Here is a 12,336-nt window from a genome sequence, read left to right as displayed (position 1 = left end):
GAAATTGAAATTAGTGCCGAAGCACTCGCCAGAGGCGTCAAGTTTTCTTATACTCGCGCGGTCCAGCAGTAGGGCGACCCTATGAAGGAGATCGCACTGGTGTTGGCATGTAGATGTAGAAGCGCCAAGGGTGCTGAGTCTCATTTTCCGGGCGAATGGTCAGCTCAGAAAGCTAGTAGTAACGATCGCCTAATGCCTCGTTACAACGAAAAAATCACGATCTTACATACAGGTCTGGAAACTTTTATGGTGAGGCTTTGTTACAGCTATTGTAACCGTTTTGTAGTTATTCTATCATAGGGCTCGTTATCGGAGAGTTTGTATGAAAAAATGAAGACAGATAGCGACTTTTTTTTATCTCTCTCTTTCTCTTTATCTGTATATAGAGAACACTTTTCGATCTCAGCATTTCAAACGCTTCAAATCTTTGCCGATAAACTCTAGCTTGCCTCATTATAGAGCATCTACCCCCACCATCAAAAATTGAAGTAATTTCCGGACCTGTATGTCTTACGACCGTGAAAAAAAACAGTCGTTCCGAATATACATATATTATTCTCATTCGTCTTATTGTTAGTTTAGAAATGCTTATTAAAAAATTTGATATATAAATGTGTATCAACAAAAATTCGTAATCACAACTTGTACTGCCAAGAAATTCTATTCTATATAAAAGAATAGCGAAATTCTCTATTCCAATACGTGTGAAACAAATTATATAATTATCAAATAAAATATGAATTTCTCCAAATATATATTGTTCAAATATATATTATTTCTCCAAATATAAAATACGTGATTGTACTTTTATTATTGCAAAAAAACGGATCTTTTTTTTTCATTTTTAACAGCTAAATTTTATTCTTACAATTAGATAGAATAAGGTACCATTTTTAAACCATAAAAGATACCATTCTGTAACTTCTAGGTTTAGTGTAGGGATGTTAAGAATAAAATTTAGCTATTAAAAATGAAAAAATGTCCGTTTTTTTGCAATAAAGGTGGCTCATTTGACATGGAATTTACTTCATATTTATCTTTCATTATTCATGCAAAAAATTTTGGTACAAATATTGTTTCTCATATCATTATTTTTAATATCTTCAAAAATGTAAATTCAATTAATAAAGAATTAAAAATGTTTCTTAATTATTAAAAAATTATAAAATTTTTGCAACAATACTTAAAGCATACAAAATTTTTCTGATTATCACAATATATACATAATTCAAAACTTTAAACATTAACAAAAATAATAAAAAATTTCCAGATAGTAAGAGCCAAACGCGAATGGTAGTGCGCCATCATTTCCTATGAAAATTAATTTTTTACTAAAACCGATTGAAAAATTAAAAAAAATTTTTTTTTTTTTATTTTTGTATTATCTGTGATTATTATTTACAATAAAACACTTTTAATATAATAGTTATAAAATCTTGAGATTATTGTAAATAATCTTTTGTATTTAACCTATGCGTGATGTTATTTTTAATATCTTCAAAAATTCAATTTTATTAATAAAAATTAAAAAATTGTTTTAAAAAATTATAAAATTCACGCAATTCTCTCAAAATATTTAAGAACAAAATTAAAGATTTGCATTTATTTAACAATTTATTTTTATATTAGTTGTAAAAAGTATGCCATATAAATATAGAAATATACATAAAAAAAACAATACAAAATGTTTACGTTTTAAAAAAAAAGCATGAAAAATAAAATTTGGAATCACGTTGGCTAACTTTAAATTTAATTTTTATTGCAAATAATATTTTAACTTTTTTTCAACTTTTCTTCCCAGGTAGCAAAATTAGTCACTTTGACGTCATTTTGACGTAATTTGATGTTAAAATGACGTCAAAATGACTTATTTTGCTACCTGGGTTACTATTTAAAATTTTGCATAAATTGCATAATTTTTAAAACTATTAATAATTGCATATTTTTTAAACTATTTGAATAATGTATTAAACAATAAGATGCTATTAAAGATAAACAGAAATATAGATAATATAAAATTTACATAAATAATTCACAAATTATAAAAAACAAAAAAAATGCACATACATATATAAGTATATGCACACACAAATATATAACACAAATATATTAAAAATATTCTGAAATTTTTGTTATAATGAAAAAATTGAAATTTTGTATGAACTTAACATAAGTCACTTAAAAAACCATCAGATTTTACATATTAATTAACGGCTCAACTATTACACAGTAATATTATAAATAAAATAATAATGCAAGTATTATTGTAAGTTAATTAATACCTAACAGTCATACCAGAAAATAATTACTTATTCTTATGTTTTATAATGCAAAAAAATATTTATATTTTAATATTACTGATTTAAATTATTTTATAGATTATATCAAACATATTACCGCGCGCGCGCATACACACACACACACGCACACACGCACACACGCACACACGCACACATACACACACACATTATTATAAGATTCAATCTGCAATAATATGCAATATAACATTCATTGTTATCGAATTGTTTGAGACATATGCAGTGGCGTTAACATTAACTCAAAAGCAGTGTCCTTTAAATTTGCACCGCGCAGATTTGCATCCTGCAAGTCAGAGCCAGATAAATCACAGCACTAAAAAAAATAACACAAACATGTGAATATAAATACGCATATTAGCAGAGTAATAGATAAAAATATACTAATAGAAATAAAGGTATACATAATATATGTAATATTACTGCACCTCCAAATCAGCACCAGCTAAAACAGCAGATCTCAAAACGCAGTTTTTAAGAATAGCATTTTTTAATGTGGCTACTCGGAGATTGACAGCTGCCATGTTACTGCCCTCGAGATTAGCACCTTTCAAATTTACGCCTTCCATGTTTGCTGGTAAACCACCAGGATCTTCAAAATTGCATGAATGCAGATTGGCTGCAGCTAAGTTTGCACATGACATTTTGACACATACAAGTTGTGCACCTTGTAAATTAGCGTGAGATAAATCAGCACGCTCAAAACAACATCCTGACAAATTAGCACCTGCCAGACTACAATGGTGCATGATAGCGTACTGTAAAGCATAAATATAGATATGATTTCCTGTTAACATCATTTCTACATTACATTAATTAATTTAACTTTTGCAATGCATAAAATAAATGTACCTTGAAGTTAATATTCCTAAGATCTAGTTTTGAAAGATCAGCTCTTACAAAATCAACTCCCTGAAATCTAAGTTCTGCATTAGTTGGTGTTGACATGATGGCTTTAAGTATGTCTTTACGAGTTAGAGATATAAGACCCTCTTTCTGTAGTTCTTCCTTTTCAACTATTGTAGTAAGGATTCGAATAGCACCTTCAATACCATAAAAACAAGCCTCTGCCAATACTCCTAAAGATAATTATTTTGTTTTAATTGATAAATATATATATATATATATATATTGTATTAACTTAAATTAAATTGGAGGATATATACCGGCTATATTAACATTTGAATCAAGTATTATTTGACCATGCCTCAAATAATTTAATAATGGCTCAAAATATGTAGGACTTCTGTCAATTAAATATGCTCCATTATGATCTTGTCTACTTGGCTGTATTGCATGTTCAGCATCTGTAGTTTCTGTAAACATTCTATATAAAAACATTAAATTATAATTATATTATTTTAATACAACTATAAAACATGTTTTATTAAAAAATTTTTTGTATATAAATTCCCAAATTAATATTAATATCAGTCACTAGTCAATAAATAGCGGAGTTGTGAAATCAATCGACCAAACTGGCTATAAGAAATTTTATTCAAATCACGACGTTTCGACCATGTGGTTGTGGTCCTTATCAAGTGGTTACACTGTAATTTATATTATATACATAGAAATTATCACGATCAACGTAATCTTACAAATCAACGATTGATATAGAGGTTTGAATTTACTTACACATTTAATTAGATTTATTTAAGCAGCATGACACAATTAAAAATTGTCTATTCTCGAAGAATGACAAGTCACTTATTTGAAAATGAGAGACAGTCTAGCAACAACATATCTCGTCTGAGGATCGTCACCTTCTAATATTTTTGGTCTGAGAATTTATGTGACCTTAATTATTTTATTGTATATATCGTTTAAACTCTCCGTATCTCTCTCTCTCTCTCTGCGAGTTTATGTTGCCGCTTAGTTTCTTAATAAAAAAACATTTCCGCTATCTCTCTCTTTCTTACATATTTCTCCGAATGCAAAATGTTCGGTTTTTTCCAATTATATTTTTGTATATAAAAAATATTGTACATTACTGGAACTTAAAATGTTAAATGTATAATTATCTTATATATCTTTAAAATATGTATAATTATAATCAATAAGACATTTTTATTTAAAAAAACATCAAAATAAAGTATATCTCTCAATAAAATACTCATTCTGTTTAATACTTACTCTGTGATGTTTTTTTCTTAAATAATATACATTTTATTCTTCAATAAATATTCTCAATTCACTTAATTTCAATTATCATAGTTGTATATCATTAAAATTTGTAAAAAAAGGTAATTATGAAAATGTGTGTATATTTGTATGAGTATATGAAAAAAAGAGAGAAAATATCTTGATTGCAATAGTACAAAGAAATTTACAGGCATATACAAAAGAAAATGCTTAATTTTTTTAATATTTAAAATAAAAAATATATATAAGTTTATGATAATAATTAAGCTAATAATTAGAAACAAATAAAGTACCTCGCTAACATACTCATAGGCTCTTTCTTTGTCAAAGTGTTCCTAGTTGTGGTAAAACATTTTCCTCCGACATTCAGTGTAATCCATTCTGAATTCGTATTCACTCGATTGTGACTACATACTTTATTTATGTGTATAAAATTTTCTCCATTTGAAACATATAAAATGTCATCATCTCTATAAAAAAAAATTGCTTTTATTATTTAATAATTTATGTTATAAATAATATCAAGTATTTATAAAAAAAAACATACATGATATATCTGCTATAAGAAAAAAATATGACACACATTTAAATTTAGAAGTATATATAAAATTTTAATATTAAAAAATAATGAAATATAAATAAGCATCTTACCTAATTAGCTTGATATCGTCAATTTCTCCACCTTGTGATGTAAAAATTCTTTTCGCATTTATTTCAAATTTTGCACTAGCTGCTGCTAATAATTCGTCTAATGAATGAGTCACCACTAATACCTATTATAAATAAATTCCATATAATGAAAAAAAAATATAATATACATCTATATTATTTTTAAATTAAATCATTTTAAATAAAATATGTATTAAACAAGAGTTTTAGTCAAAGAGATAATCTTTTTAATTCGAGACAATAATATTACATTAAATATTCAACTTATAAAAAATATACAAATAGAAAAGGAAAGAGAGAGAGAAATGGGGAAACAAAAATATAATAATAACTATAAACAAAAATATATTACCTTGCCATTAACATCGGTTCCATTGACAAAAATGATTACTCTCTTCATAATTGTATCGTATAATAGATCATAAATCAATTAAAATCTTTATAAATATTTCGAAGAAAAAGTTAAAAAAATAGTTATCAAAAAATTTAGACGCTCAAAAATGACGGATTGCTCCAAATTGATATCACCACAAACTGCGAAATTTGTGACGAAACTCCGATTTCAGCCTGAAATTTTCAGGGTTACCAACACTGAGAAATAAATTCTTAGGCCCTGCGCTCAACAGAAAAAAATATTAGGAATAGGAGCTTAAATTCACTAGAAATAATATTTATATAAATGATTAATAAATTAATGAATAATAACTAAAAATATTATTCCATTTTACGTAAATTTTTTTTCTCTTTTATTGCATATACATAATTTTAAATTCACGATCATATTAACATATAATATAAATATTAATATTATATATATAATATATATTTATAATTATACACCGTAAGTATACTTCTATTTCCCTGCACCGGAACGAATCAATATATTCGATAATGTATATATATGTAAATTTATTAATATACTACTGTTAATTTTTATTTCTATATGTCAGATTACATACAAATTACATGGCTCAATAAATATACTTCTACAAAATCAATATTTGCAGTTTGTTTCCAATATTTTCCATATATATAACTCATTTTATTTTCTTTTACTATATTTTGTATAATTGTATTCTGCATTATGTGCAGAATAAAATAATTATTTGCATAAGAGAGTAATATTTCTATTAAATAATAAATTCCAGATTATCATAAAACATATAATAACAATATTTTATGATATACATTATATGTTCATTCCTGTTTGTCATTTTAAAAAGTATAAAGATTAAAAAACTTCTTAAACAATATTTTATATATGCCATCCATTCAACTTGTAGAAAATACCATGTATTTATTCTTCTAGGAAGAAATATTGTCCAGCTCTTTTTTGATCTAAGTCCTGTAAAAGAAAAAGAAAATTGAAACCTTGTTCGTTATTTTTTAAAACAAATACAACACTTAGAAACATGATATCCGCATTTATAATAAAAAATACATTTTACAAATATATATATATATATATATGTATATGCAATTTTTTAAATTTATATATGTATATATTTATATACACACACACACACATATATACACTACAATTTTGAATAAATTCTTTGCAAATATATAATCGGAGAAATATATACATTAAACAAAAAATGTATACACATTAGCAAAACTTATACATACCTTCACTGATTGATTTTTATTAATTCTTGGTCTAAAATTGTTAGGATCTCTTCTGAAAGTAATGCCCAATAATTTCAAAAATCTATTCATACCGTTGTATAAAGACTGAGGACTATGGGCAACAGTTGATAGAGACGGCGTACCAGAGAAGACTATCACACGATCAGCTAAGTATGTAGCCATAATGAAATCGTGTTCTACTACAAATCCTGTTTTCTTTGCGTGTAATATAAATCTAAAATATGAATGAAATTTTCATAATATTTATTTATGCGTATCGCGCATTTCTATAATAAAAGAATATTTATCAAATACCTTTTAATTACTTTTGCAGCAACCAAACGCTGTTCAGAATCCAAATATGCAGATGGTTCATCAATTAGATAAACATCAGCTGGCTTTCCCAGACAAAGGGCCAGCGCAACTCGTTGCAATTCTCCTCCAGAAAGATTCTGCACTTCTTGATCCATAATGTCATCAATTTTCAATGGCTTCATTACATCAGTTACAAATTGTGGATGCACATATGCATCTCGGACCTTCTCATGTAATAGTTGTCTAACGACACCTTGGGATTTAGGACTTATCTTTTGTGGTTTATAACTGATATGAAGTTGAGGAATACTTTCTGTAAATCAATAATTTTATCGTTTTATTTTATGTAAAATATTATATAATTTACACTATAAACTCAGTATTTTATGCAAAACATTTTGTAAAAGTTACCCAAGAATGAAACAGAGATTAAATATTATAGATATTAATTTTTTAATTCATTCTCAAAAGCAAATTTTATTTTATTTTATATTTTTAACTATTTTTTCACATATTAGGAATTCAAACAATTTGTCACTTTTGTTATATAAATCCTGTTATTTAAATAAAAGTATTGATTTTTAATTGTTAAACAAAAATACATAGTATGACATATTTAGATGAAATGTATAACTATCACATTTCAAGAGAAAGATATATAGAAGCCAATAATGTAATCATTTTAATATTACTAATTAAAAATTTATAACTTTACAAAATACTTCCTTAAGAAATCGATAAACTTCAAGAATGTATTCGAGAAATATTCTCAGCAAAAAAATCATATATTATATATAAATCTGTTACACAATTCTGTTATCAAGTTAGGATGTATATTATTGTACATATTAAAATATTATTATATCATAAATGTTATTTTAATCTTTTTCTCTCATTAATTTTTTACTCCAATCTAAGATAGAACTTACTTTTTTTAGTGATTATATTATTAATGGACTACAATCTTGTACATTAAAATTTACCTGATCCATCATCCAGTGCCAAGTTGCCTGCCAACATTCTGATAAATGTTGTTTTACCAGTTCCGTTTTCTCCTAACAGAACAAGTATTTCTGAATCGGTAAATTGTCCTTTTTCGACAGCCAATTTAAAACTTCCCATTGTTTTTGTCATTGCAGGATACTCATAATGATTCATGCGTTTTACTTCTTCTTCAGTTGCACTTTCTGCCACTTTAAACACAAGAGATTCCTCACGAAATCGTAAATTTTCCGTGGGAACAAATCCATCAAGGAAAATGTTTATTCCTTCTCTTACAGAAAAGGGCATAGTAACGACACCATATGCCCCAGGGACACCATATAGACAACAAATAAAGTCTGATAAATAATCCAAAACAGACAGATCATGCTCCACCACGATTATAAACCTGATATATTAAAATAAATATAATAAATGCATTAAAAATTGAATAAAAATTAATTAATTCTTTTATATAGTAAGTCTTTACTTGTCTGGATGAATAAGAGATCTAATAGTTTTAGCAGCATTAAGACGTTGTTTGACATCTAGATATGAAGAAGGTTCATCGAACATAAAGATATCTCCATCTTGGATGCATACCATTGCACAAGCAAATCGTTGAAGCTCACCACCTGAAAGAGCTTCAATACCTCGATCACGTATATGCAATAAATCTGAAAGAAAACTTTTATCTTAATAGAAGCATAAAATATTGTACAAGATTATCAATAAAGATTAACATTATTACATACCAAGCATTCTGCAAATTTCCATTTGATTTTTGCATTCATCTTTTTTATCTAAAAGCTGCTGCACAGTGCCTTTTACAGCTTTTGGAATTTGGTCAACATATTGAGGCTTAATAAGTGCTTTTAAATCATCCTCCAGAATTTTAGTAAAATAATTTTGCAATTCACTTCCCCTAAAGTGACTCAAAATCTCTGTCCAATCTGGTGGATCCTATCCCCAAAAATAAAAGAGATTTTATTATCCATTTTATTGTCAGAAATGTATGCATATATATGTACATATTTTATATAAACTTCATATGAATACATACAGAATATCTTCCCAAGTTCGGTTTTTGCTTGCCAGCTAAAATTTTAAGGGCAGTAGATTTACCAATTCCATTAGTTCCTACCAGTCCTAGAACTTCGCCAGGACGTGGAATAGGAAGTCTATGTAGTTTAAATGAATTTTTCGAGTAGCGATGCGTTGTTTCCTTCTCTAAATTACTAGGAAGATTAATGATGGATATTGCTTCAAACGGACATTTCTGCAAGAACGTGTCTTTGTTATCGTCATCGTTAAAAATTATTACTGTATAATATTTACAAATAAATACACTGCATATATAGAAGATACCTGAAGTTTTATAAATTTTCTTTGACGATAATTTAATTCTAAAGAATGTCTGGATAGATAATGAAGAGCTTTATATATATATATATATATATATATATATATATATATTAATTTTATATATTAATTATATTCTATTTTAAGTATATTATGATATAATTATGATTTATATAATTATTACCTTCACGCAAATGCCACAACCAATACATAGCTCCTCTGAAATGGCTGCTATTTTACTATTCGGACTGACTTCTATACAAAGTTTTCCCATTCGTACTACAGGACATGATCTCTTACATTCTTGTCTACATCGTTTCGGTTTACATTTATCGGAGTTCACAATTGCTATACGAGTCAATCGATCTGTCTCTTCCATTGATCTTTTTGGCGGCATGATGAAATGCTAACTTAAAAAAAAAAGAGAATTTTAATTGTACAATCATAATAAATATAATATATACTAAAATAGTTATCTTATATATTATAAATATAATGTGTAATATAAAATGATACATATCAAAATTATTTCTACACTTTTTAATATATTGTAAAGCATACGTATGAATTTAATATAAAGTTAAATAATTGAAATACACAATTGTCCAAATATATGATTATATGCCTAGTGACTTTATATTAGATATATATTAGACAACATACATATAGGCCTAGTTTACACCGATTATTTGATACGTGTATCAAATAGTAAATAACTATTAAATTCGTTTATTCATTGGCTGATCAGCTCAAATGCACTATTAGATACGAGTATCAAATGATCGGTGTAAACTAGGCCATAAACAAGAGATACTAGAATATTCTTAAATTTTATATATATACATATATATATTTTTTTTATTTAATAGAAATTGCTATATATATATATACACATATCTTTCTTATATTTCCAAATTAAAAACTATAAATTTTTTATATGAATATTATATATTAAATAAAATTTGCAGTAAAAAATAAATAAAATTTTTGTTGCCTTTCTCTTTTCTCAAAAAGAAAATTGTTTTGTTGTTTGCACAGAATCTGTTATATTTCCATGATTGAGAATATGTTTTATAATCCATTTGTAGGTAGAAAAATAGCGACCAATGAAAAGAAGTTATATACAATAATACAGACATATAGCAAAATAAAGAATATATTAAGAATGTATCATAAATTATAATGAAGCGTATAACAAAGTACCAAATAAATGATAAAAATATAAATTAAATAAATTATTGTAAAACAATTTATGAATATGTCAATTAATGCAAGAGCTGTTAAGATAATACTCTATATTATGAACATATTGTATACCTTATATTTTATATTAAGTAAAAAAATAACATGCAAATGCATTGAATTGTTAATTTAATTGGTTTTTAACTATTGTAAACGTAAAAGCTGTTAATGCCATGCGGCTTTAACCTAACCTAACATTTTCTAAATGCTAAACCATATTTCGTAACGAAAGTAAATCTTGAAAAGAAAGAAAGTTATTAGAAATAACAAATAGTACATAATACGTTACAATAGAAACAACGTAATATAATATATCAATGCATACCTATCACAACTCTCAAAATTAATAAAAGAAGCGTTTCTGCCCAATATTTTCTGACCTTTCCAAAGGAATATTTGCTGTTTCCGCGTTCGCACGTAATGTGAGATGGAGGAAATCGAATCTTTCTAGGCAGGACTTTTGTACGCATGCGGAAGAGTTTGGATACTAAAGGCCCGAGCACAAACTTTTGCGTAAAGATACCTTTTCATGTGTCGCTCATCGCTCGTTTTCGGCGATATAATGACGTCACGTAATCGCTAGCGACATGATTTTGTAGTTGGATTTTTCTAACTACAAGCGATATTAACAAATGTGAAAGACAACTTTGAAATTTATGAATCAAATGGATAATCAAAGTGTAAGTAATTTTATAATGAATATTAAACATATAGAATAATAATAATATTTTATAATGTTATTTTATATGTAATAAAAATGTAAATATAAATCTGTTGATATAGGTTATGTCAAAAATATAACAATCTTTTGTATAACAGCAAGAAAGCATTTAATTAAATTAAATATTTTTTGTAGATTGAGTATGTTTACACATGCGAAATATGTGAGACTATGGGCATGTTCCGATATACACTGCCAGTACTGAAAAGCTATAGTTTACGTTACGTATATTATATATTTTCAGTACTGGCAGTAATATCGGAACATGGGGTATATGTGATGCAGATGAAATATCAACACATCAATGTCTCGAAGAATATTCCAATTATACTACGGATGAGAATTTGTATTTTTATCCTGTTTTAGGAGATATTGATAGCTCATGGAAGTCATTGAATCACCAGAAGCAAGAAATCTATAAAAATATTTTCATAAATTTTTTAAATATATATATCATATAACTTAATTTTATAATTTTTTGTCTTTTAACTTACCTCAATGTCATGCATAATCTTTCACTTGCAGATATTGATTTTCGACATAATGTTTGTTTTGAAATTAGAGGTGCTACTTTGCATAATAATTCTTCAAGTTGAGTTGCATTCATGCGAAAGTAATTTCTAAACGTACTTATTTGTTGTGTCACTGTAGGTAAAATTGCATTATAAAATCCACATGTATGTCTTATTTGGAGTAATGGATTAACCCAAAAACGTTTTTTCTTGTAATGTCGTTTCTTTTTTCCCTCTAAATAATAAAAAACTGCCGCTAACGCTAGTTTTCTCCTCTTTTCCTTTATATTGTTTTCATTTATAATTTTTGCACACTCAATCATCCAATTATAATATTTTTTGCTTGTGACATTTTGCTTATATTTATTTTATAGCACTTGTAGCAACGAAATTCTTTTCAATCGCGTCGCTGAAACACTTTTCATATTCAATAGCTAGTCGCTAG

The 12,336-nt window shown here is 26.6% G+C and overlaps 2 protein-coding genes and 1 long non-coding RNA gene across 4 annotated transcripts; 1 reads left to right on the top strand and 2 right to left on the bottom strand.

Moving 5' to 3' along the window:
• Positions 1-2,101: 2,101 nt before the first annotated feature.
• LOC145942852 (BTB/POZ domain-containing protein KCTD9) lies at positions 2,102-5,697 on the bottom strand. The gene is made up of 7 exons (XM_083049946.1): positions 5,482-5,697; positions 5,112-5,233; positions 4,754-4,930; positions 3,482-3,642; positions 3,168-3,394; positions 2,744-3,073; positions 2,102-2,631 (listed from the first exon to the last, which is right to left on the bottom strand). Exons 1-7 carry the CDS (start codon positions 5,527-5,529, stop codon positions 2,515-2,517), a joined length of 1,182 nt encoding a protein of 393 aa, XP_082906072.1. The 5' UTR covers positions 5,530-5,697; the 3' UTR covers positions 2,102-2,514.
• A 252-nt stretch (positions 5,698-5,949) lies between these two features.
• Positions 5,950-11,134, bottom strand: Pix (ATP-binding cassette sub-family E member 1 pix). Of its 2 annotated transcripts, none has more exons than XM_083049637.1 (9): positions 10,984-11,118; positions 9,601-9,822; positions 9,118-9,333; positions 8,810-9,017; positions 8,545-8,731; positions 8,057-8,463; positions 7,074-7,386; positions 6,759-6,993; positions 5,950-6,474 (listed from the first exon to the last, which is right to left on the bottom strand). In XM_083049637.1, exons 2-9 carry the CDS (start codon positions 9,811-9,813, stop codon positions 6,427-6,429), a joined length of 1,827 nt encoding a protein of 608 aa, XP_082905763.1. In that variant the 5' UTR covers positions 9,814-9,822; positions 10,984-11,118; the 3' UTR covers positions 5,950-6,426. The 2 variants fall into 2 exon arrangements, with proteins under 2 accessions (XP_082905763.1, XP_082905762.1); XM_083049636.1 differs by having other exon boundaries at positions 5,951-6,474; positions 9,601-9,826; positions 10,984-11,134.
• A 79-nt stretch (positions 11,135-11,213) lies between these two features.
• LOC145942689 (uncharacterized) lies at positions 11,214-12,092 on the top strand. Its single transcript, XR_014426405.1, has 2 exons — positions 11,214-11,338; positions 11,515-12,092. It is a non-coding gene; the product is annotated as an uncharacterized LOC145942689 (long non-coding RNA).
• The last annotated feature ends 244 nt before the right edge of the window (positions 12,093-12,336 follow it).

This window comes from Prenolepis imparis, unplaced genomic scaffold, assembly GCF_030444845.1.
Source record: "Prenolepis imparis isolate NDT839.2.m4 unplaced genomic scaffold, iyPreImpa1.0 SCAF_11, whole genome shotgun sequence".
In the NCBI taxonomy this organism is placed as follows: Eukaryota; Metazoa; Arthropoda; class Insecta; order Hymenoptera; family Formicidae; genus Prenolepis; species Prenolepis imparis.
Note: the sequence above shows the minus strand (reverse complement) of the source record. Positions and strands in the feature narration are given on the sequence as shown.

What these genes read in the sequence shown, in the direction of transcription:
- Pix (XM_083049636.1), bottom strand. Translation starts at nt 9,813, where the DNA reads ATGCCGCCAAAAAGATCAATGGAAGAGACAGATCGATTGACTCGTATA. An exon ending in CGAACTTGGGAAGATATTCT is followed by an intron (nt 9,018 to 9,117) that starts GTATGTATTCAT and finishes TTTTGGGGATAG; the next exon opens with GATCCACCAGATTGGACAGA. An exon ending in ATAAAAATCAATCAGTGAAG is followed by an intron (nt 6,475 to 6,758) that starts GTATGTATAAGT and finishes TTTCTTTTACAG; the next exon opens with GACTTAGATCAAAAAAGAGC.
- LOC145942852 (XM_083049946.1), bottom strand. Translation starts at nt 5,529, where the DNA reads ATGAAGAGAGTAATCATTTTTGTCAATGGAACCGATGTTAATGGCAAG. An exon ending in TTCAAATGTTAATATAGCCG is followed by an intron (nt 3,395 to 3,481) that starts GTATATATCCTC and finishes AATTATCTTTAG; the next exon opens with GAGTATTGGCAGAGGCTTGT. An exon ending in TTAGGAATATTAACTTCAAG is followed by an intron (nt 3,074 to 3,167) that starts GTACATTTATTT and finishes TATGCTTTACAG; the next exon opens with TACGCTATCATGCACCATTG.